This window comes from Dromaius novaehollandiae, chromosome 2 (assembly GCF_036370855.1).
Source record: "Dromaius novaehollandiae isolate bDroNov1 chromosome 2, bDroNov1.hap1, whole genome shotgun sequence".
NCBI lineage: Eukaryota > Metazoa > Chordata > Aves > Casuariiformes > Dromaiidae > Dromaius > Dromaius novaehollandiae.
The window spans coordinates 77,059,698-77,085,972 of record NC_088099.1 but is presented as its reverse complement, the minus strand read 5'-3'; the positions used below and the strand labels follow the sequence as shown (position 1 = coordinate 77,085,972).

Genomic DNA, 26,275 nt, shown 5'->3' with positions numbered 1-26,275 from the left:
TCTTAGCCCCACAGGACTTCACAGCTGTACATCCCTAAGTACCTTTTTCTTTATGCATACTGCTAATCTGCTGCTGCTGTGAGATCTGCATAAACTCACTGACAGCAAGAAGCAGAAGGCTTTACAGCTTGCAATACAGTGATGAAAAGTCTACAGCACTGAAGCTGATGGTCATCGTAAGAGTCCCTGAAGTTTGACCTCAGAATCAAGAACATATCACTGGGAGTATTCCCGGAATACATTACAGCGAACCACAAAGCTCACAGAAGAGAGGTAATAGTAAATACACAGTAGTAGAAAAAAAGAAAAAAAATCACCCTCTCAGTAAGAACAGTTCAATGCTTAACTGGGATAAATACATTGCTGAGTGTGCCTGAACATGTGCATAATGTTGATTAACTGAATCCTGCAACCCCCAATCTGTTGATTAAACAAGGTTGCTATCAGCAATACAGGCTGTTAGAAATAAGGGGTATCTGACAAAACCATACTGTTTCAAAAGACAATCATTTTTGAACTATATTTAAGTATTCACAGCAATGTTTAAATTGGTACCAAGAAAAAAAAATCCTTTTTCTATTATTTTCTTTCAAGAGCCATAGCTTAAACTTAATCAGACAAATTTAAGAAATTCAAAAGGAAGCTACTGAAAATAGATTTAGGCATTGCAGTTACTAACTTCCATGGGAACAGAGATAAAATCTAACTGAACTGAAATACAGATAATGTATATTAAAAAAGTAAACTTATTTCTTTGGCTAATTCATTCCAAAACTGAAACATCTATCGAGGCTAAACAGTGCTCTAACAACTACACAGAGTTAGGTAGACAGACTACTAAATTAAAAAGAGATAGTGTGATTTTAGATTTTCCTCATTTCTTGTTACCTTCTCCCTTTTTAAAGAAGTTTGACAGAAGTACTTGGCGCAGGTGCAGATATTATGAATACTGAAGAATTCTTTGCTGATAGAAAAGCCGGAAACAAACAAAAAAAATCCATTCACAATTTATGATGCTATCTTTGAAATTCCAAATGATATTGATTCTACACTTCAAATCAGGAGGGAAAAAAAAAAAAAAAAAAAAAAAACTTACAGTGAGTAGTTCCTACAACTGAACTTCATACACACGAAAAGAAGTAGCAGGATTATTGTCATTTGTGACATTCACGATGGGGAATGATTCACAGCCATAGAGACACCTCAATGGCCTGTTACCATGCCGTTCAAGTTCCCCAGAAAAATGAACAAGTTTATCCTCCCAACAGCCTGCAAAGTGTTATTACAAGATGCAAGATGTTCATTCAAAAAGTCTATTACAGAGATGAAAACTAAACCTCTGTATCATGATGTGCAGTTTGACACACCGTATTTTTTCATAAAGCTATTAACAGGCCCATGCTTCTAAACACAATTTTAAAGCTTCAGACTTTGGGCACAAATCTAAATCACTGTCTTTAAAGAAAAAATGAAAGTTAAAACCAGGGCTCAAAAAATGACATGAGGAATTTCTTAAAAAGAAAAAAAAAAAACAAAGTCAGAGATAAGACCTGTAATTTATCTTCAGCTCAGCTACTTCTGATTTTCAGTGATTTCTCTTCTATGCCCAGAGGGAAAAGGACACTCTGCAGTCAACACAGAGTTTTCCTCATCTTAAATATCCTCTTACAAGCAACAGTCCAGACTTCTCCAAAAGATGTAAATGGGTACTTACCCATTACTTACCTCTGGGTACATACCCAGTGTACGAACATAAAAATGTTTATTAATGTGGTTCTTCAGAAATAAGAACCTAAAGTGTGTTTCATAGCTTTAAAGCCACGTATTCAGTTCTCCAGGGGCTTTACTAAAACACTGAATCTGTAGATCTTTTATTTGCCATGGTTCTTATACTTACACAAGAAACTAGAATTCCTCCTTTATTTTATTTACTGACCAATTGCTCTACTATATTCATAAACTACACAAAAATTTTGGCATGCAATCACTTTGGTTCTTTCATATACAATACCTTTAATAGCAATTTTTACACACCACTGTTTGCCAGAAACTAATATTTAAGTAAGCTTTGGTTTTCAATCCAGCTTGCTTGGGGAAAAAGAAAAAAAGGCAGAGGCAAGGCTTTTTTTTTTTTTGGTAAATAACAGTAGGCTGAAGCATACAATCACAGTTCAAGCTCTGTGTTTTGCACCACAGGTCTTTACATGCAGTTTCAAAGAAAAATTAAATACACATCTTGAAAAATCAAAACCTCCTTTCTAGGATACTATGCATTTACTATGAAGATGCAAGTCAAACTACTGACTGATATGTAAATAAGTTTAAGAAATCAGCTGCCTGTAAAGTGGAGTTGAAAATAAAAACTCTCCAAACCTATGAAGCAGCAGTTTTTAATTCTGTTGCCTATGAACTCCTGAGGGTTCAAGGACAACTACAGGGGTGGGGAAGATTGAAGCATCTGTGAAAAACTAAGGAAAAAGATTATTGTCAACAAAATTAAATCCACAGTACAACCACAACATCTGCACCTCTACTGAAAAATGCATATGGATCTTGGATGAAAGAAAAAAAAAAAATAAAAAAAATCAACCAGTCTTTTGAATAATTCGGCAATGAATCACCACTTACGGAAAATTTAAATATCAGAATCACTGGAAGCTTATGCAGAGATTCTTTTTAAAATAATAAATATGTTTTTAAATGACTCTGGAATTCATATGAGCCTCTCATCTTTGACAATTCTTCCAAACTGTTTCAGCAAAGTATACAAAGAAGTTGTTGTCAGAAAACTGTAAATCCAGCCTTTCAAGAAGGGCTCCCAATTTCCTGTTCTCACTAAGCATGTGGCTCTGTGCTGCCCTCACAGGCTCCCTCCTCTGAAGACATGTATGGCTGTGCCAGGGCCGGAACGACTCTGTGGACTTCTCTGAAATAGGAACAGTATGCTGAAGAAGCAACTCCTCTTAAAACTGCTACAAAGATCATCTTAATTCTACATATTTTAAAATCAACTTAAGTACACCACATTTATCTGCCTACTAGGAAGGCCAGGAAAGGTGTGAAGACAGAGATGTAGACTTACTTTAAGCAGAGAAATTAGTTCAGAAAAAGGGCTGAATAAGCCAATACCTCAAAGGCAGTGCTACTCAGAACAAAACATTGAGCCTGACTCCACACTGTACTGCTAGTGACTTGCAAATAGCGCACTGTAATAGTCTCCTTGCATTTATTTTCAGGTTTTGCACATGAATATAAGTTATAAGGCATTACAAGGAAAAAAAAAATATCAAGGAAAGTGCTGACATGGAAGTGAGGTTGAAAGCATCATAATTAAGAGAAAATCAAACACCCTATGCTCTATTTCCTGTCTGGAATTAAAAAACAAAAATTAAAACTGGAAGATTTGGAGAAAAGCTTGAACCAAAAGAAAGTACCCTACTGAGAAGACACAAGTTTGATACTGAGGATGAAAGGGCATGGTAATCTACCATATCTTTTGATAAAATAAGTTTTTAGTAGTAGAATAAAACTAAAATGTCTTAGTTATTTTATATAGGGCATAGTTAGCTATGTAACATGTGTTGCTTTTCCTGCATGTCAATGTTTGTTCCTGACACAAACCAAAAGATCAAAATAATTTCTATGCATATATATCAAAGTATTTATATAACATCATGTTTTCTTATTTCGTAAGTGTTTTTTCTAGTCAAGTATAAAAAAAAGTATAATTGTGCAGTACTGCAGGGGAAGAAAAAAACACCTCATGTTATAACTCATGCACTTCCAATTTTTCTTTAATTGATGTAGCTACCAGCTGTTTTGATTATCTGGCCACAGTGCAATGATTCATTTTCAAGAAAGAATAAAGTGTCTAAAACACAAATGAGATCTCTAAAATCATTAGCACAAATTAAAAGCTGTTGCAGTCTATGAAGGCCAGTACTCTGAAGTTTCTGAACTTTTTAAAGGCTGACACAGAAATACAAAACAAAAGACAACTTCGGTAGGTCTTGTCAAGGAGGCAGCTTTGGTAGATAAGCAGAACATAAGAGTTTGCTGCCCCTTTTCACTGAGTCAAAGAAAAAGACCTTTTCTCTACTTAGGCAATTGCTATTATGTAAAAAAGTCATTAACAAAAACATTCATGGTACAGGCTTTAAACCTTGCTCTCAGAGACTGCAGTTAGAATTTCATTCCTTATATGCCATAGATGACATAAGTAATCTTGCAGTGCAAACCATTTCTCAATACTTTCCACATTTCAAGGTAAGTCAGAGGTATTTTTACACTTAAAATACTTGAGGAAATAATTTTGATGTATAAAGATGCAGAAGAAACTCTCAGTCATTTTATATAAATAGCCAACTCTAAATAGAACCCTTACCAGGGACTGCATTTTGAGGTCCACAATGTCTCATTACAAAAAGCAACATACTATTCTGTCACATACTATGATTTTCATCAATCCTTTCTGTGCTCTTTATTCTAGTCTTTACACACAAGGTCACTGCGGAACACACAACCAACGATACTTGTCAGTACATTGTGCAGTCTTAAACTAGGGATGAAAATGGGAATTAAGATGAAACCAAAGATTTTATGGTATTCAGTGGAAGAAGTGTCAACACAATTTAGAATCTCTCATCTAATACAGAATCTTGGAGGTAGAAACTAAAAGTAGCTGTAGTGTTCCCACCGGAAGTGGCATTTCCTGCATCATTTAGGCATGAACCATTGCTACCTTGGAATAATATGAAGGACTGAACATCTGAGTGGAAAACCAAAGTGTCTGTATGTGCTGCATATACACATAGTCCTGCTTTAAAAATAACACACACTGTTTCTATTGAGTATTAATTTCAGTAGATTTTAACTCATACTGGAATTGCTCCTCAACAAGACAAATCAATTCATTTCAAGTGAAATGCTCAATTTCAATATCTACAAATCTTTAATTGCATATCTTTATTAACCATGTAATTTATTTCCAAAACTGAACTCATTTTTGCTCTTCAGCCTCAAAACACCCAGCTATCTATCTCTTTGTGATATAAAGACACACAACAATTAAGCAATGACAAGCCTTTTAAGTTTTACCTTTCAAGATGTAACTTGTTTTAAAAGGGGATATGAGTTACTCAAACTAATTTTTCAAATGCAAATTTTAAATAGAAGGGCTGTCATAAACATGTATAAACTAACCCTCTTTGACAGAAATACTTCATAAGCAGTTTCAATAAAAAATAGCAGTCAGGTGGCATAACAAAAGTGTATTATAGCCTTTGAGAAATTTGCACTTTGACATATATAACATTCCATTTATGATTCTAGATGGCAACATCTTGGAAACACATTACACTCTGCCTGGTCCATTTTTCCTCCCCAACGTGAAAGCATTCAGGAGCTCTGCACAGGGTCAGCTACAAGTACAGTAAGCAACAAACCAGTGCATGCTTGCTAGTGGGAAGCCAGTGCTAGAAACAGAGCATTCTTATTCACATTCACATCACCACACTGCTTTACATTATGCAGCTAAGGCATTGAGGGGAAAAAAAAAAAAGTGGTAAAATAACCAATAGATCACCAAAATACTTAAGAAGTGAAATACACAGTCAGGGTCATTCTCCCCACTCAGTCTACCAAAGAGAAACAAAACACATTAGTGTAACTGCCTCTCTTCATCTTTGTTTAGTTCTAATAGTTGTTGCTTTGAGCACATAATAAAGCAGCAATACACCCAATACAAGAGAAGGGAACGTGCAGACGACAATTAGCATTTCATGTTAAATTCTCACCCTCTTCCCCTTTTAGAATTACATGGCTATGCTGCTCCCTAAAGTCTCAGTCAGAACTACCCACGCATGAGTGTTCACACGACTGTGCCCATTTATTGGCCTAAGATCTAGAATTCTTAGCAATAGTACTTCCAATACCACTAAGATCCTCTTGGTGCCACATATTTTTTTTCCTCCTCCAACATGATTGAGAGGTTACATTTCCTCAGATAACCTTTCAGCAGGAGGTTAAGATTCTGTGCAACTATCAAAAGACAAGTCAGTAATATACAACATAGCCATAATATATGAAATTTTTGCCTATATTTTAAAAACAAAGGAGATTTGCTCTTGTGTTGCTGTTGCTCCTCTCTCCTTCCCTCATGAAACCAATCCAGGAAGAACATCTTGGAATTACAAGCTTTCTAAAATATAAGGGTTTTTTTTTTTGTTATATCAGCTTCCCATTTCCTTAACATCAGAACTCTCAATTTTAGAAAAGTCTAAATCCACTTAAAACACTATCTTTATTTATGATATTTAGATCATTTCCTTTTCTTCATTCCATGCAAGTCTGTGATGCATACTCCACGAACTTTTGTTCCACAGATGCAGACTGCAAATCACAGTATATTAAAGGTCACAGGTAACTCACTAGCTTTGGTATACAAATGCTTTGTCTCATAATGTTTTAAGCCAATATTAATGATCAGCTACCTTAGAATGGCATATGAGAGGATAAGAGTCTTCCAAAACAAGCAATAATAAAAATACTACTCCACAGTTGCATTCTAATTTACATATTGGCATTGTAAAAGTTCCCAATTTAAATGAGAAAAATAAGATGCATGTTTACAATTAATCAATTTACTATCTTACACAGAAGAACATTATTTAAAGCACTGCTGTGTGGATTGAAAGAGAAAAATCCACCTTTGGGACTATATTTGCACCTGCAAGTTTTATCTTGAAGAATGAGTAGATAATTTAAAATTGCATAAGAGCCATTTCTTCACACCCTAAACCACTGCTAGGGGCCTGGACATATGCAGTCAATTTATCCTGGATTACTCAGGACAGCAGAATAGTAAATAATGCAGGGGACAGGACACATATGCCACAGATATTATGGCATGCACCAAAGCACACAATACCGAGATACCTCGTTGCTGCCTTACGGTCTCCAAGGCATATTAACTCTGCCAACTTCAGGCAGACTCCACAAAAATTTTCAAGCAAGTATTCCAGACAGGAATACTGTGCACAGGTAGCAGTGTTGACCACTCCAGACACATCGGAATCACTTAAATTTGCCTTTCAGACTTGATTCAACTCAGTGTTAGCAGTTAGCCAATTTATTGGCTCCAAACCCCAATCAGTATGTATTCTGACTACTATTCTATATGCTAACAAAAGAAAACTTAAGATGAAACCAGAATAAATTCCATATATTCATGGAAGTTACTCAAAGTAGGGAGTTGCTGTTCTTAAAATATAGGACTGATTTCTGTTAATCACAGCAACCAAAATTTTTACAGAAATCCTCAGCAAGGTATCACAGCTATGTGTTGGTCTATTTCAAAAGAATATTTAACAACTATGTAATGCTGATTATTTTTATATGTACATATTTATGCTATTAAATTCTGCTGGCTTGTATTGATAGAAAAATAAAACAATAATTAAAGAAAAAGCCCTCAGCCCCCTGCAATTAGATGTTCTTAACCAAAGCAGTTTTAAGTGTCAGTCAAAGCTAATTCCTGAGAGACCCACATACTTGCTGAGCTCCCTTCACTAATTAATGGATCATTAGTTAAAAAGAACCCCTAACTGTTCATCCTCTGCACCACATACTGTCTTAATTACCTTTGTAAAGCAACCAATTTGTCTTTCACTCATTTTGTCCAAAATCCCAAATGAATTGACTTAACAGGGAGGGGAAAAAAAATATACATATGGATTTATGAAAATCCATCGTTTTTGTGACTGGCAAAGAATTTAGGGGCTAAGTCTTTCCAGCAAGATTTAAGAAAAGAGATTTCTATAAACTATTAGAGAGAAAGAGAAAGAGAGAGAGACACACACAAAGAAGTGATAGTGACTAAGGGAACAAAAGCTCTTCTTGGTATCACAAATGTGCATATAGCATCGAAATGCTTTGCCTTCATGAAGCTTTTCGAAAAGTTAATTATATTATCACTTCACAATCACATGACAGCTATGGGAAATAGCAAACACTATCACAGATGTTGTTTTCGTTTTCAAGACCATTGGAACAGGCACCTATTTCTTGCCTTTCCAAATACTCTGTGGCAGAGTTCCTATGGAACAAGTTCTCTCTAGTTTATGCCCAGTTGCCATATGAATCCACTCGGAGATGAGCTATTACAGTCTTTTTTTCGGATGTACCTGGATGAAATGGATGCTGAAGCCAGGCAAGACTGAAGATATAATGACACCAAAAGGTATGCCAAGAAATGAGATCATTTACTAGGCACAATTTCTAGGACTCCATTTCCTGCATCAGGCTCATGTTTCATGAATGCTATTTAGGATAGAAAGCTTCAGTGGTCAAAATAAAACCCAGAACAACCCTTTCTCCCACTTCCACCATCTTTAAAAATCAGTATCTTCCTTTCCAAACTAAATGCAGCAAACCATATACTTGTAACCTCCAGATTAATTAATGCATCCTTAATTTTGGTGCCAAAGTAAAGCAACTGAGAGACTCCAGCACATACAGCGTGGTAATTTCCTTTCAGTACGTAGGCCATCGTGAGTGCCGGTGTTTCATCACCACTGGTAATAAAACTTTCAGATACCTCTCACCAATGATCAGGACTCACAATCATTTCCACCCACAATCTACTATGATGCTCACATTTTTACAGCAACACGTACATTGCAGAACCCCAGGAAAACAATGGCAAGAACCAAAGATACTCAGGTCTTAATAACAAGCCAGTCCACTCATAGAATATGCGCATGAAGGGCAAAAGGGCCCAGGAAAGTCAGTTAATTTTCAAGGACAACCTCTTCAAAGCACAAAAGCACACACTTCACTGTGCAGAAACTCAAGTAGGTATGGCAGAAGACAAGCGTACGTTAACACAGAACTCCTAGATGAGCTCAGACACAAAAAAGGAGTACACAGGAGGTAGAGGCAAAAATGGAATACTTGGTAGAAGTATAGAAACATTGCTTGAGCAGGCAAGGATGAAATTAGAAACGCCCAAGCTCAGCTAGAATTGAAACTAGAGAGGGATGCTAAGTATAACAAGAAAGGCTCCTACAGGTATGCTGGCAGCAAAAGGAAGAGTAAGGAAACTGTAGGCCCACTGAGCAGTGGGCCAGGGACCTAGTGACAAAGGACACAGAAGAGGCTGAGGTAGCCTGCATCTTCTTTGTCTCATTTTTTACTGATGAGGTCTGTCCTCAGGCCTTCCACGTCCCTGAGCCTAGTGGCAAAGTCCAGGGGAAAAGAATCATTACCTACATGAGATGAAGATCAAGTTAGGAAGCACTTAAGCAAGCTGGACATGCAAAAGTCCACAGAACCAGATGGAATGCATCTTCCTGGATTCCCAGGAGGATTATGGTGCAAATTTTCTTCCTGGAAGCTATGTCTGGGCACATGAAGGACAAGAAGGTGACTGGGAACTGTTGTCATGGATTTAGAAAGAGTAAATCATGCCTGACCAATCCAATTGCTTTCTGTAAGGAGAAGGCTAGCTCTGTAGATATAGGAATACTGGATGATATCTGCATTGACTTTAACAAGGCTTCTGACACAGTCTCTCACAGTATCCTTATCCATTTCATATCTCATCAATTTAGCTGTGAGTGGACTATAAAGGTTAGCAATAAACTGGCTGGACTGCTGGGTTCAAAGGGCTGTAGTTGAGGGTATCAAGTCCAAGTTGTATCTAGTCTCCAGTTGTGTTCCTCTGGGATCAATACAGGGGGAAACAATGTTTTTGTCTTTATTAATGACTGAGATGATGCAACAGAACGGGTCCGCAGCAAGTTTCCTGATGATATCAAATTGGGGGAGAGGGGCTGATACGCTAAAGAGACCCCAGCAGGCTGGAAAAATGGCCTGATGGTAACTTCATGAAGTTCAATAAAGGCAAGTCCTACATCTGGGGTGGAATAACCCCATACAAGTTGGGGGCCAACGGGATAGAAAACTTTCTCAGTAGAAACTGGATAGTAAGCTTTGCAGAAAAGAACCTGGGGGAAGATTCTGTCCACTTTTGGGCTCACCAGTACAACACAAACATCAACATACTAGAGTGAAGTCCAGCAGATGGCTACCAAGATATATAGGGGCTGGAGAACAGGATACACAAGGTGAGGCTCAGACAACTAAGCTTCAGACTTGAGAAGAGAAAGCTAAGAGAGGGAGGTACTGCTGTTGTCAGCTACCTAGTCAGAGATTATAGAGAAGACAGAGCCATACTCTTCTCAGAAATGCACAGTGGCCATGACAAGACAAAGACAAGAGGCCATGGTCACACAGTGTAGGAAGGAAAATTCCAAATATATATTTAGATAAAATTTTCACATGGAGTTTGATCAAACACTGAAACAGGTACCCAGAGAGGTTGTAGAACCTCCATCCTTGAAGATGCACAAGACTCAACAGGAAAAGACCCCAAGCAATCTCATTTAAGTTAGTCTTGCTTTGAGCAGGGGTAAGACCAGATGACCTTTAGAGGTCCCTTCTAACTTGAATGATTAACAAGCTTCTAGAGGCAATCAAAAAAAAAAAAAAAATCTAGAACTTGACCTCTTCAAGTAGATACTGTGAGACTCATGATAGTCCTCTTTGTAAAAGCTTTCTTGGAGTAGCCAATACAGATGAAGAAACAAGCACAGGCAAGAAACTCAAAACATACAGCACAATAAAAGCAGATGAACAAATATACTGCGTTTACTAAGGAACCAATTATTTCATAAAGAGATGTACAGAACACCTGCATTTAGATACCGTGTATGAAGTTCTGTCCTCATTTAAGTTAGTTTTCTCACTGCTTTCAATCCTTCCAATATTTCAGTCAGTGTTTGGCTTGAGATATATACCATCGTACTTTGCATTTTGCTTAGTATCAGTGCAACCAACAAAATTATGTTTGTGTTCTACCAGCTAGAGCAGGTCCTGGGGATCACTTGGATTAAAGAAAAGTTGTGTGTGTGTGTATAACAGAGCTTCCAGGTTTGGATACATTGACTCCTAGAGGAGGTTTCACATAACAGGTGCTCATCTGGAAGACACAGTAATGAAACTTTGCACAGATGGTTTAATGGCATGAATGGTTCTTAGCTTTAAAGGGAGTATTACCAGGGTAGTCAGTTTCTCAGTAGTAGAATACACAGGGGAAAAAAGGAAGAAATTACAGAATTCTTTAGCAATATGCTCAGTCACCAAGAATAAGTAGGCATTTTCTGTAATCACCAGATCATAATTTAATCCAGACAGGGTTCTACAACTGGTTTGGAGAAATACAGCATTCTGTATCAGTATCCTCAATTAGAAGTGAAAAAAATATCTTGAGGTAAATGTTGAGCATAGTGATAGCTTTACAGAAAAACAAAAGCCAGAGTTAGCAAATAAAAAAATTAATCAAACTTTAAAATCTCAGAGATATAATCTAATAAAGATTGAATGTATATATGAGCAGATGGCTTGATTAACCAACAACTTTGGAAAAAAAAAAAATCACATGTTTCTACCAATGGTTAGCAAGCTTCTGATAAACGAAGACACATCAGGGAGGAAGGAAGTGCAAAGGCATAATTCACAGAAGGGAGTTTTTTATGTCACTTCCTTTCCCAATTCACTGCAATGCACTCGTCCTCTTATATTTCTCAGAGGAGCTCTCTCCAGTTTAGAATGTTGGAAGAAGACATTCTTGTTTAGGCTATTGTATCAGCACTCTATTGCTTCTGCTTAAAGAATTCCCAAATGTTTTTTCCTTTAAAACACTAAGAGGACAGAACTCACTCTCAAAAAAATATATTTGTTGCTAATGAATCAAAACATTCCTTTATTGAAGGAATATTACTGGAAAATATCTCCAGACTAATCTCTTAAAAAGCTTTTGAAGAAACTCACACAAATATTTTATAACATATTTGTACATTTCCTTTTCTCATGAGACACACCTCCTCTCCCTTCAAGCAAACTACATTCCATAGACTGTCATATGAAGGTAAAAAGAAAAGCCAAGCAGTCAACAGCGGGAATATCTGGAAAGTATGCATGCCCTATCTTTTTTTATTAATTGCAGCTAAAACTTTTAGCCACATAAACATTAACATAAGGGGTTGGGCCAGCTGCTTTGGCTTCAAATAGCTACTATCTCAAGAGATCTGCTTTAACAGAAGCAGAGCTTTCCCCACACACAGAGAACTTGCAATAGTTAATGTTTGTTGCCTCCAAGAAACCTAAGCTGGCTGTGGCAAAAATCCAGAAGGCTCACTTTGCTTGAACTGGGCACATTATAAGAATCACCTGCTTTCCTAAGAACTTACCAGTATGAGGACCAGTCTCTTGCTCAAGATAGCCCTCCTGACAAAAACCAAAAGCAGATTAAGGAAGAGAAAAATTCTTTAAAGGTATCAAAAGAAAACGAAGGTAAGGAGTGTCACTACGGAGTTCTTCAGTTGCCAGCAACAGCATTTCTGACATCACATTGTCAGTAACTCATTTTTACATTTTTCCAGAATCATCTTAGTCTTCTGCTTGAAGAATCAATTCAGTTTCTTCTTCTCTTTTCCCTCCCAAGTGCTCTGAACAGGGAACTTGCCAATCACATCATGGAATAGAAAGAAGAATGGAAGCTAAGTTTCTCCTATTTTATTTTCCCTCCTAAGGAAAATTCCTTAGTTAACTATTATGCTTCTCTTTAGAGGGCATGACAGATGGCACACGCGACTCTGAACTCCTGTGCTACTCCTGAAGGGGACATCTTTTATCATATAAGGCTCAGTGGCCTGAATTTGCCTGCAATTACAATCTTTGACTAATGGCACATTCAGAATACTGCATTTTGAACAGGATTCCTGAATATGAATGCAGAGAGAGGCAAGTGCACAGAAATATGCTCTACACATTGTAAAATACGCAGAGTGTTCAACTTCTCTTGGAGCAATTTACTACTTATTATAATAAGTAACTAAAATACATCATTTTATTTCTTTTTCACTTTCACAACTTGGGTACTTGGTGTCATATTAACAAGACAGGAAAGGCAGTTGCAATGAAACAAGAGACAGAAATATTACCCTACAGTATTTTCTCAGTTAAAAGTTTAGTTCCTCTTCTAAGATACTGTAGCTAACCAGCTACAATTGCTTTGCTATGTGGTAACACTACGAAAGTGTCACTGAACTTAAAAAACTATAGTGCAACCCCAACTGTAACACTAAAAGTTATCTGGTGATGAAAAACTGCATCAATTAGGGAAAAACATACAAACGTAGACTGTGTGGCCATTGAATCATAAGTGTAACACACACCAGCCTTCCATAATAACTGTGTGTGAAGGCACTCTACCAACTGCTGGAGAATTAGGTAAACTTTGTGATTCCGATAACACTCCAAATTTTCACACTTCCAGAATATCAGAAGACATAAATATGTTCTTAACACAGTTGGCAACACTTTTTGAAGAAGGCATTCTCAGCTTATCTGGTACACTTTCCCCAAAAAGCTGTAAGAAATACATGTAATAGTGGTGTTTTGAAATGTAATAAACCTCCACAGACAGAAGTGCAAGAATTGGGAAACCCTCTTATAGTTGCTGGGGGGGTGGGGGTGGGGGGAATCCCTCCCCCCCACACTACCAGTTGGTGGTTTTCTCCATTCAGATCTACTCCTTAGGGACACTATGCACCCATGCCTTCCAGTAGAGCATTAAGAAATGCTTTTCAGAATGTTATCAGAACAACAAATGTCTGTCATACATATGCAGGAGATGCACATGCAGTGGAGTGTCCTGTTCTGCAATTTTCTTTATAAACCAAGTATACACAGGTGCAAGTAGAGGCAAACATATGTAACGACTGGTAAGAGCAAAGCCAAAGAACCACACCTTGCCTTAGAGAAGAATGAGGCTTTGTTCCCATCAGCATTTATTCCTCTGCCTTGGGTTTGTCTTAAAGGTCTGTCCTACCTAGTACTGAGCAATATATCAACATGGCAGAAACATTAATCTAAGAGCGCCACGTGCCACATGACATCACTATACATCTCTGATTCTAGTCTTACGACCATCTTCTACGCACACTGTCTGTGCACACTATCTTCTACAGCCTGTGCTGCTCACCCTTCCACTCAGGTTCCGGTATAAGACAACTGGGGTTGATGCTAGCCTATACGTCCCCTGCCATCTCTCCAGCCACTGTCTCTCTCACAGCAGCCTCACTCTGATCCAGCACAATACTAGCACATGAGATCAGTGATAGTTGGGAGGCAAAGGTCTGTGTTGGGACTGGTGGGTATCCCTGTACTGCTTTGTGCTGCAAACTCCACCCTAAGAATCCAACCTTCAGTGAGATCAGGAGAGAAGCAGGTTAAGAAATGTAAAGAGTGAGACCCAAAGCCCTATGAAATCTCAGTGACCCCCTACTGTCCTCCTACCAAGTGCTTTCCTAATATGCTATAACCCTTCTACTCCTTGTTTTCTCTTCCCTTCTTTGGTTTCCTAGGAAATCCGAGGAAACTGAAGCACTGGGAGAAAAATTGTCTTGCACAATCATCCAGCAGGTCAGCAAGGGAGTCAGAATTAGTGCACAAATCAGAATATACCAAGTTCATTAGATTTCATCACCTTTTACTGGTTATCTGCTTTGAACATTTGGAAACATAAAGGGAGGAGCATTGTACAGCAATGCAAAAACTAATTTGTAATATTTTTCCATGTGCAAAGCCCTGGAGATAAAGCCAGTAAATATGAAAAAATAAAGGACAGGTTCTTCCCATCAGAGAAGCATGCCTGTACAGGCTGTGTAGAATAGAAATATTCAAAATTTTTGAAATTTACTTTTTTTTTTTTTATTTCATGACTATTACTAAGCAAGCCCAGCTTAGTAAATTTATTTCATGGCTATATACCACTGTATTCTGCTTTAGGAACCACTGACATATGCTCATAAGCTGACTTATCCACAAACTGCCAACAGTCACACTAAAGGATAGACAGCATATCCTTTGGATGCAGAGCAGAGCAGAACCTTAACACACACAACCACTGTTACATGGCTGGCCCTTAGTCGTCAAGGCTGTCCATAAGAGGAGAAAAAACAGAAAGTTATCAGAAGTTTAAAGCGAATTAAGAATACACTCTAGCAAACTCTCTGAATGCCACAAGAAAACAAGTATACTCAGCTATTTTAAAGAAAAAGGATCTCCTCTTTCCCAAATCTGCTTGGGACAATTTTCCAAAACCCTTAGGAGATCTATTAAAAAGAGTGGTTGGCTTGTATGTAACTGGCGACCTTTCAAGAAAGGGCCAAGTCCAATATGATGTTGGAGAATTACACAGATAACATTATGCATACTCACAAAAAACTCCAATCTGTATTTGAAGTTTTATGTATACATAGCGACTTTTAATCACATTAGAAATTGTTATAAATAACCCATACACAAAGAAACAAGCAACTAAAACTTGGGGAAATTTCATATATTAGCCATAATCTATTTTTTGTAGTAGACACATAGATCTAACTGATGCACATTAAATTTGCATACACTGACTGTATTATGAAGAAAGAAAAACACTTTTATTAACTTACAACCACTTCTTCAGACTTGTACTTGCCTATTTAAATGACGTTTACATCTCCTTTACACTAAATGACAGTGCATACTTCTTGTTTTAAGAACAGATTCTAATGAGCCAAAACAATAGTTAAAACCAACGTAGCACATAAGCAACAGCACTGTTGTTTTAATACACAGATATGACTTGGATATACTAGCTTCTTCAGTTTAGTCTCTGATATAGTGAGCCAATACACAATAGATGTCTGCATATAAATACCTTAAATGTGTTTTTTCAAATCATACCAGCACGCATACTTACAAAATGTGAAGTTTATAATAATTTAATCAAAAGCCATCCACATAGAAAAAGTGCACATTTCCAAGGGGTAAGAAGTTCTTTCAGTACTTGTTTTCACATTTTAATGAATTCTTTTATTAGTAGCTGTATCATGACATACTTTTTTCTGGATCCCTAAAGATCTATTTACCTTTGTCTCCAACCATTCCTTCGTTTCACTATCTTGAGTGTTTTAAAATTAATTGACTAAACAACTTAGTATCTTAAGAACAAATCCTATAGAACTTATACAAGTCTTGTTTAGCTCTGTAAGTCATTTATGCTATGAAAGGGACAGAATTTGGCCCAACAAAATTCTGAAAGTAAGAACTACTATCTTGGCCTGCCTAAACAAAAAATACAGCCAACTTATCTCCACAGAATGCATGCATCAGCGATTGCACTTCTGCAAAGAGATGTGCGACCAAATCCAGAAGGTAGCTTAGGTCACACATGTCATGCCAGCCTGAAAAAATGCTGCAATCTGACAATTAAAGACAAACTTCACAACTCCCCCGGCTGAGCGAGCAAGTTAAGTAACTTTTTCCAACTTTGGCCACTAAGCTAAGAGTGGGTTTCTTTACTCCACGTGTTGAAGTGAAAGGTGAACTTCTACAGTCCACTGCCGAGCAGCCCTATGCAAACGGTTCGCTCTGCCGTGGTCACACTGCACGCTCCCTTTGCTTTTTTTCACTCTGCCATAGGAAGACAGCTCTCACGATTTCAACGGAGGGACGATTAAGACACACACAATAAACAGCCTCCGCAGAGAAACGGTTAAGCCGAACCCTGCTTGGAAGTCGCTTCCGCGCAGTCACGGCTCCTGCAACAGTGCCTATCAAACCCGTCCACGGCTCCCCGCTAGCGCCCTTCCCCCCCCCCCCCCTTTTCCTTTCCGGTTTCTGAAAAAGGGAAGCGCGGCACCGGCTGCCCCACTGCAGCCGGGGCCGCGGCCGGTCCCCGCCGCCCGCTGCCCCGCGCCTGCGGCGGCCCCCGCAGCGCCGCGCGGCCCCGCCCCGCCCCGCGGCGGTGCGGCCGGCCCGTTGCAGGCGGGCAGCCTATCAGCCGCGGCCACAACACCGCACTCGGCCAACTGGCCGCTCCCGCAGCCGCCGCGCAGGGCCCTCCCTCCCCCGCCCAGCAGGTGCCGACCGAGCCGCCCCGCTGCCGGCCCCCGGCGGAGTCACACCCTCGCCGCCGCGAGGACGGGCTGCGCCGCGAGTCCTGAAGCGTCCCCAGGGCAGAGCCAGCCCCAGGCTCTTCCCCTGCGCTCAGGAGGATGTCGTCGTCGGCGGGACGGGAGGGAAGAGCCCTGCATCTCCCCTGGGGGTAGCCCCCCAGCCTCACCAGCCACCCCGCCCCTCCCTCGCCCCGGGCCGCTGCTGCCCGCAGGGGCCGTGCCAGGCCGAGCGAAGCGGGGCTCGCTGGCGGTGGGGGGCGACAGGGAAGAAAAAGGTTGTGAGGGGGGTGGGGAAGAGCCGGTCACTCACCAGGAGAAGAAAGACACAGCCAGGTTCAGGCAAGAGCAGGAAAATGGCGGGTCTCATGGTAGATCAGGCGCGGGGGAGGGGGAAGAAACGCGGCTCCCACTGTCCGCAGCAGAGCCTCACTTCCCCCGTCGCCAGGAAACACCCGGACAAGTTCCACCGCGGCGCCCCGTACCGCCCGCCTCCGCTACTCACTTCCGGGTTCCCGCACTGCGCGGAGCACCCCGGGAAGCGTAGTTCCGGCCTCGAGGGCTGGGGGCCTCGCGCCCGTCCCGGCCTGCCTCGCGCACGGGGCAGCGGCCGCTCTGCCCTGCCTTGCGGGGAGCGAGCGGCAGCCAGAAGGCATCCCAGAAGGCAGCGAGGCAGCCCTCGAGCGCACCGCACTTTCCCCCCTCCTTGGCCTGGTGAGGGGAGGGGCCTGGAGTGGCGGCGCGAAGAAGCGGGTGGGGTCGAGGTGAGTTACGGGGTGAGGTTGTGGCGCCGGGGACGGGCGGAGGGAGGGACGATGAGTGTCACAGGTTCGCTGTCTGCTCCGGGCAGGATTAACCCCTCCCGCGAGTGCCGGTGGCAGCGCGAGCCCCGCTCGGGCCCCCGTGGCGCTGCAGCCCCTTCCGCTGGGGATCTCTAACAGCCTCACTGGGACGTCCTGTTGCCAGCTGGGGGCCTCGTTCCGCTCCGCGGCTGAGCGAGGCCTCGCGCCGCCCGCAGCTCCGAGAGCTCCGGCTCCGGGTCGCGGAGCGCCTCCCGGGCCGCGGCCGTCGCCCGCCGCGCCGCCGTCGTCCGCTGCAGCCTCCCCGTCCCCGCCGGCCGCGACTGGGTGCTGCTCGAGGGCCCGAGGCAGCTCCGCTGCTGAGCTCGGTCGCGAATCGCCCCCTCTCTGCTCGGGCGGCTTCAGCAGCCCCAGCCGCACCTGCGGAAAGTTTGCCATATTTCGTTTGACGCAACGCTGTTGATTTGTGGATGGCTGTAACACAGACAGCTGTCGAACGAAAACACGCATGGGTACACGCACCCAGGAGGGAAGTTGGCCCGAAACTCCAACAAAAAGCCCGAAAAATACTGGAGGGGCCCAGATCCAGCTGCCGCCCAGGACGTTGTTGGCGCGTCGCGTAAACAGGCGGCGTGAGGCGAGCGCAGAGTCAGCGGTATTTCGATACCCCCGCGTGGAGCTATGGGGGCAGTTGCGTTGTATCCGTCGGCCTAACGTTCTGCCTTGGCCGTTTGGCCGCCGAGACTATAAAAATAGCTTCGATTTTATGATTGAGGTGAAGATAAGGAATATTTAGGTGTGTGTGCGGGGGGGTTCTTCGTTTTCTTGGAGAAGTTGAGAACATGAAGCGTTTTTGTAAAACAGAAGATCTTAGTCCGTGAGGAAGTGAAGTGACTCGGAGAGTTTTGAAATTTCAGCCTGATAGTATGTTAAAAGCTGAACATCATCATGAATTTTAATCACATTAGAAAACAGTTTTTTCTTCTTTAACACTTACTAAGTTCTAAATATTTCAGAGAAAGAACACTTAAAAATTCAGTGCTTTCATCCATTTTCAGTATTTTTTAGAATTACAAGTTTTAGAGCTTGAGATATATATATACACACATACATATGTACACACATATACACACACTTGAGACCTTGCAGAGCTTTCTCAAAAAGATCATGGAAAACCACACTTAGTATTGTTCCCATTTCCAGTATGTACATAAGCATGTGGGGGAGTGTGAGCAATGAAACAGAGCACAACTGCATTTGGAAGAAAATCCTCTATATCAGTTTACTGCAAATCAAGTCTGACTGGCACAGACTTCATGTGCAACCTTGGGAAAACCATTTGCTTTGTCATTTTTGTGAGGTGAGCACATCAGTATATATACAAGTTGTGACCTTATTTATAGACTGAAATAACCTAACTAACCTAACTTTATCAGTTCTGCCAAAATCTGCCTTAAGAATCTCTATTCCTCAACCTGTAAAATGAACACCCTTTCTTCTGGCTTTATTCATATTTGTAAATACCTTGATATTTTCATAGGAGCTCATTCTGTACTTGGCAAATGTAGCCATAAGATTTGATATAGCAGTCTTATGGTTTTTAGAATTTAACAACCTTGTATTTTGCTGGGAAAGAAAATGATGCGACTCCGATTATCTGTGTAATACAAAGTAGAATTATCATAGTTCGGCATGAAAATTCACATACTTTGAAGCCCTCTTGGTGTTCATATGACTGTCCTTGTATTTTAGGTGTCTTCATGAGACTAATTTTTCTCTGCATGTTAGCTTAAAAAAGAAAAAGTGAATTATTTACTTGATTCCAGTAATATAATGTGTATTATAGATAATGCCAATTATGTACCTTTTTATAAATGGACCTTGTAGTTTTTTCCCTTGATTTTCCTGGTTATTTTTCATCCCTTGCAAGTAAATGTCACATTTTGTTGTTAATGAGGAATTTTATCAAGCTAGTCCTCCAGATAACAGTTCATCTGTTTGTCGTATATATGAGAGAAGTATCTAAGAGCAATTAAGAATTTTCCTTTTATAGTTACTTATTGGATCAGAGAAATTCTGAAATACTATTAGACCTTTACATGGAGGTATGATACTGTACTCGTAATTGCTCTAGAGGTAATTGGTTGCTTCTCTCCCCTGTATGATTACTTATACTTTATACAGATATGACTCTTTTGTTTTCATTGAGAAATGGTGATCATCCTTCAGTATTCTTTTCTGTATGCAGCCAGTTTTATATTATTGTTGATTTATAATTGGGATGCTTCTGATGCTATATTAAGATCTCCAGCATTTGCTGAATTTTGCTTTGCTACCTCTAGAGGTTTTGTGTCATAGCTTATTTGTTCACTTCCATATGTGCAGTAAGATGATTATCTTATTCCTCCTCTTACTTTTTGTGGTGACTCTGTAAGGGCTATCAAAATGTGGAATTTCTAAATAAAATTCGTGCTAATTAAACTTTTAGCAACATTGGTAGAGATAGGGTAGGCAAAACTGCATTTATTTCTTGTAACTGCTTCATAATGTTTTTTCATTACCAAACCTTACCAAAAACTAAGTATAGCAAATACGGTAGTGAAAATACCAACAGAGCTTTGCTGGCACAAACGTTCCAGCTACCGTTACTGCCAGTTCTGTTTCCAAATTGATGTGGACCTTAGCTTGGAAGCAAAGCCATGTTTCACTTCAGGATTTAATCAGTGTTTTGTGCTTCCCAGAATGTTGATGCCTTACGTCCTTCTCCAAAAACTGTTATAGACTTCCCCTAAGATCAAAAAAAAAGCTCGATTTTTAGGTTCTCCTGCTTTGTGTTTAAACAGTTAGTTCTTAGCTCATGTGCTTTTGAATTCATTTTATTAAGTTTCTATTTAGAACTTCCTTTGCTTAGTTCTGTTTGATTGCATAGAAGATTGAACTGTGTCAGAACCAAATGACACTTATCCACACCATGCGCTCAGTGCATGAGGAAAAACTTGCTTCTTAATCCTATTGAAAACTCCAGACTATAGACCTTTTTTAGGGCATTCACCATAGGCAGTACAAGAGATGGAAACAGAAAGCTTCACTTATTTTAATGGATTGTCCAGAGTGTTCAAATGCAGTAAGCAGACAAGTCTTGAAGAAATCGCTTCCAGATCAGCTGGAATGAAAGTGGAAGGGAAAATCTGCAGATGAAAAGTAAAGAAGATAGAAGGAAAGATATCAGTAATAATTTGGGGGAATGAAAATAGTACCTCAAAATCCCAACAAATGTAAAATTCCAGTGGTGCATATAATAGAGACTCTTGATGTATTCTCCATATCCAGAGGAAGCTTTTGGGGAAAAGGTGGAAACAAGTCAAAAAGCTGTTTTACTGAAGGAGAGGATATTCAGAAAGCAGGGAGCTGTGCAAGTATTTTGAAAGAAGTGGATATTCTTTGTCCTTCTTAAAAGGAAAAAGTGAGTGTGGCTAGCACTAGAAATATTTGAAAGGCTGTTACAGCATGATTATTTTATTTTAGTGTGTGTCTTAATGTATATCTGGATTTATGCTTGTGTGAGCTCTGACTGTTCTTTGGCTTTCTCAAGCTCTGAGTGCAGTTCAAGTTTTTATAATTTGCAGTGGTGCATCACAGCACTGTCTATCTCCGTGGCCCTAAAAGTGGAAATGATTATAACCTCCCATCACGTTAGACTATTCCAGTTCCTTTCTATTGTCTGCTCGTAGAAGTTAACCGAGCCACGAATCCATTAATAACTCTGTTTTGGTTACGGAGGAAGATCACCTACTTCCAGTGTAAAGCAAATGTGTCAAAAAATGCTTGCTAGCTTTTCTGAAATGTAGAGCAATTCACTGAGCTCAGTAAGAATGGAAGCATTCATGACTTTAGGAAGAGATGTGGAATACGCAGGTTGTTGCATTATTCTGAGGTTTGCAGTAGCACTTAATGGGAGAGGAGAGTGGTAGGATAGGATGATACCATTCTGTAGGTTTCAGATGACCAAAAATGGCTCCAGAATTATTCATGACGAAAAACACTTTCATAAAGTTATATGAGGAGCTTATCCTAGTGCTTCTGCACCAGCGTATTCAACTGAGTGAACCTGTGCTGGTGCAGAAGCAAAGAAGTAGTATGTGCCCTGGTAATTGGTCACTTCAGACAGGTAAAAATGCCAAACATGCTCAGTGTTGGCAAGTTGATTGTTGGGTAAGTACTAGGGTGATTTCTGAAGTAATATATAATGGTGCCTGAAACAAAAGTTAGATTTCAGAAAATTGGTTTCTTTAAAATCTGGTGAGCCACTGATGGAATGCATGTTCCCATAATGTGCTCCTTTAAGGAGTGAGGATGTGCTTAGTCTCTGGTTCTGAAGCGACCAATAGATAACAGAAGGAGATTCATGAGACACAGAAGTGTTCCCATAGTGAGACATTCTGTTGTATGTAGTTGGGCAGACTAGGATTTCATGCCTTTCTAGTCACACTGTTGCTAGTTTTTTCTGGGGGAGAGAGGTTGGAAGGTAAGCTGGTTTATTTATGAGCACCTCATCAACCTTCCGTCCTGGCTTATTAAAACTCAGAGAGATAGACTTTAGGAAAAGGGTATTCAGCGATACAATTAGCTGCTCTAAGAAGTGGCATAGCATGCCCCTGAGGACAGGACAGTGAATCAGTGGTTTAGATGCTAGTGTGTTAAACACTTATATAAAATTGTGGTGTGCTGTACTTCAAGCAGCATCTTAGTTGTATGTGACTGCTTTCATATAGAGTAGTTGCACTACATTGATACATTGTTGAACAGGTTTGCACAAGGTAGTACACACTTTTGTACTTGTGCTTGTTCTAGGGATGTGATATGAACCGATACCGTGATTGTGCAGATGTTTGAGTAATTGATTAGATTTACCATGAAGCTTCTTGTATTAATTTTCTTATCTGTTCTCCAAGGGAGCGTGGAACTTGTGAAGAAGAGTCTACTATTACATTGAACTATTAAACCGTATTTGAAGAATTTTTTTTCCATGGTAAAGGCTTTTTCCTTAATTTCTGCATGTATAATATCTGTCTGTAGAAAATTTCACTGCTGTACAGCAATATAAGAAGTTTATTAAATAAAGAGGGATCAAAATAACACCTGAAGCAAAATAATTTCCTCTCACTGTTTTCGAAGTGTACTACAGTGTAAATGTGGGAATCACGGAAGAAGTAAATTTAAATCAACCTGGAACAGAAGATGAGGTGAAAAATTCCCGAATTCATTCTGTAGGCAGCCTCAGTGATTCCTTTTCTTTTTTTCATGCCATGCACAATACTTGTTTGCTCGCTTCAGTTTGCTTTCCATTCTAAATGTTAAATATGGTAACGTTTGAAGGTAGAAGTGCTGTATTTTGTTCAACTGTTTGATGCTGTTGGAAAAAATTGAAAACCTTTCAAGCATGCAGACTCTTCTTCACTTCTGAAATACTGTGTGGGCCTGACTTGATGATTATCAGGATTTTGAGGCAACAGAAGTTTAGTGAAAATACCAGTTTTGTTTCGGAAGTAGCTAAAAAGTCAACTGCAATGGTAGGCATAATTTAGGAAAGAATTAGAGAAGGGTAGAGAATGTCATTATACCACTGTATAAATTGATGTCTATATCTTGAATACATAGTGGAGTTCTGGCTCATCCCCTTTTCTTTCCATATCAAAGGGGATAATATGGAACTGGAAAAGGTTCAAAAAAAGGTCAGTTAAAATGGTCATAGGTACAGAAAAGTTTCTGCTTAGGCAACAGCTGAGTAAGCTAGAACTCTCAGCTAGAGGAGGGTGCGATTGGGAGGGATGTGTTACAAATCTGTAAAATAACGACTGATGGATAAGAATTGATTGCTTGATGACTTTCCAGTGCAAGAATTAATGACCCTCAAATGAAGACAGTAGCAAGAATCAGGTCAGTGAAAGAAGGAGGTTCATCCATGCAGTATTTGGTTGTGCTGTGGAGCTCCTTACCAGTGGGTGTTGGGGATATGATTAAGTTTATATAAGCTTAAGAGGTGACTGGAGGAGTTTAAAAAAGAGAAATTATTTGAAGAAATTAACAGAATTTGTTGAGTTCTAAATGCACAGAAATCAAGTCAAGTTCAGGAAGTGATTGAGCTAGAAATGATTGCAGGTTAGAAGAATATTTAGGAAAGGGGGAAAAATCATACACATTTGCTCTGTTCTTTGGCATCTACCACTGACCAGTTTGAGAGAGGATTTAAGGCCAGACCTTTTGTCTGATTCATTGTGGCTTTTCTTGCATGTACATTTTTCCTACTTTTGTTTCGGGTTTGAAGAGGAGTTATAGAACTGATCTGACTTTTCCAGTTTTGCCAGTTGCTCAGATAAAAGATACTACTTATAAACCTTGTCCTGCTTATGTCCATAGATCATCATGGTAAAATACTACCAGATATTAAGTACAGTTTATCAGGTATCATACAAAAAGTATCATTTGTTACTGATCTGAAGCATGCATGCCAACATTCTAAAGAACAATCTAACTAGTGTATTTGTATATACACACTATCCTATTTGCAGCTGTTTGCAAAGCTTACTGACTGAATTTTATGTTGAAGGCAACAAAACTATAATATATATCCTTAATGTAGGCTTTGTCTGGTTGAACTTTGACCTGAGGTGGATTTAACTCTTGAAATATGAAATGTGTGTGTTCTTTTCTTTCTTTTACAGGACAATTTATTCTCTTTAGCATTGCCTTAGTAATCTTAACATTATATGAATTCAGTTATATTTTATTGTTTTTCTAGAACTGAATTCCTACAAAAAATGTTGTTGGTTCAGATCTGACCTATGATAATACCTTGAAAGAGTATGAATGTTTCAGCGAACTGCCTCTTCAGTGGTTCCTCATTAGCATCTGAAGTGCATGCTGCTGCTGTTAATGGAGATAAGAGTGCCCTCCAAAAGCTAATAGCAGGTAAATGTTTTCATTGTAGGTGAATTTTGATGACTTAAAAGCTGAAGCTTTCTTTTTTAACTTACTGCTCGGATCTTTAAAATATGTTTTTATTTTTGGATTAATTTATTTCTAGAATAAATGCAGTCCTGAAAATACAACTGCTTATTCTTACTTTTATCATCTGTTGCCTTTGAGCTGTACTTCTATGTGAAGTAAAGCAGAAAACTGGTAAAAGTGATATGACCAGCAGAGTTATTCAAGACTCCTGTTTTAGGAGTCTGTTTTAAAATTCTGGAAAAATCATGCTTTGGGCTGAAGTGTTTTGGCTCCAAATCCCTATTTTTGGAATTGCTGCTTTTGTGGGAAATGCGATAAACTTGTGCTTCCAGCTGATTTATTATAATTAATGAAGTCTTGCCACCCTATAGAATTTGGAGAGAAGTTAAGCCCTGTTAGTTACTTTGATTGAAGTGGCATTGGATATACTGATGACATTTTTCAAGACAAATAAAGGTAAGAAGAGTCTGGTCTTACTGATGCTGAAGAAAAAAAAATCCCATCCATTAAATAGTCTAGCATTTCACATTTCCTCTCTGTCCAAGAGCCATATGGTGTTCCAGGTTAGTAATTTTCAAAAGCAATATGTGGTCTTCAGTCCAAAACCAATCTATATTCATTTGGAAGGCTGTCATTTGATAGATGAAGGTTTTAGTTTTCAGCTGATCTGATTAAGTGCAATTCCAGTTGATACTGTGGAAGTTTTATTTGCTCAGCCTTTTCAAAAATCCCATTCCTGGGTCTCGATGAGGATGAAGGACTGAAACAGCAAGAAACTTGGTCTGTATTTATGCTGTTAATTGTCCGTTTTAATAGGCATCAAGTATTTAATGGTAATCACATTAAACCAATAGTTTAGTTTCTTTATATATCTTCTGCTGACTTGTGCTGAAGACAAGATACTAAACTACATGGATCTATAGTCTTGGCGATGTAGAAAGCCATTCTGCCTTGGTAAAAGATACAAAGCTTATGCGGACAGGAAAATTAGTACCGGTAGCTACAGCAAGTCAGTCTTGCAGGCTTACAATAGTGCCTCCTAGCAATTCTTATATTTGAGACCTGATGGTGAATAGTTTTCACTATTTAGATAAACAAATATTTAAAGATCTTAAAGTATTACTGTAATAAGACTTTATCTGCATCTTCAGAAATGTATTGTCCAAGCAGAATTTTCATTGCAGTTTCAGAATCTGAGACTTTATGTCCTCCCTCCTTGCTGATCAAACTACTGCAGTGAATGGTCTTCTTTACAAGCTATGTCTAATTCTCTCAGAAGACGTTTGGAAATGATTTGACTCAAACGAGGAAAAGTTTGAGGGAACTGACATTGCAGAAGCTCTTTATGTTGAAAGAAATGTCTTTTGCTGGGCCTTCAGCTTTATTTTGTCTTATGATAAAACC

General features: G+C 39.6%; 2 protein-coding genes across 7 annotated transcripts in view; one reads left to right on the top strand and one right to left on the bottom strand.

Moving 5' to 3' along the window:
* The window catches only part of ERP44 (endoplasmic reticulum protein 44), a 58,034-nt gene extending 40,460 nt beyond the window's left edge, over positions 1–17,574 (bottom strand). Inside the window, exon 1 of the mRNA XM_026108616.2 lies at positions 17,377–17,574. Within this exon, the coding sequence (XP_025964401.1) occupies positions 17,377–17,433 (57 nt within the window). The 5' untranslated portion in view covers positions 17,434–17,574. The remainder of the gene's footprint in view (positions 1–17,376) is intronic.
* Positions 17,575–17,580: 6 nt separating this feature from the next.
* Positions 17,581–26,275, top strand: part of INVS (inversin) — a 100,094-nt gene continuing 91,399 nt past the window's right edge. For 3 of the 6 annotated variants that reach the window (XM_064506775.1, XM_026108606.2, XM_026108604.2), the window contains exons 1-3: positions 17,581–17,827; positions 22,816–22,892; positions 24,663–24,832. In XM_064506775.1, coding sequence (XP_064362845.1) covers positions 24,727–24,832 — 106 coding nt within the window. In that variant the 5' untranslated portion in view covers positions 17,581–17,827; positions 22,816–22,892; positions 24,663–24,726. The other 3 variants (XM_026108603.2, XM_026108605.2, XM_026108607.2) reach the window with 3 other exon arrangements.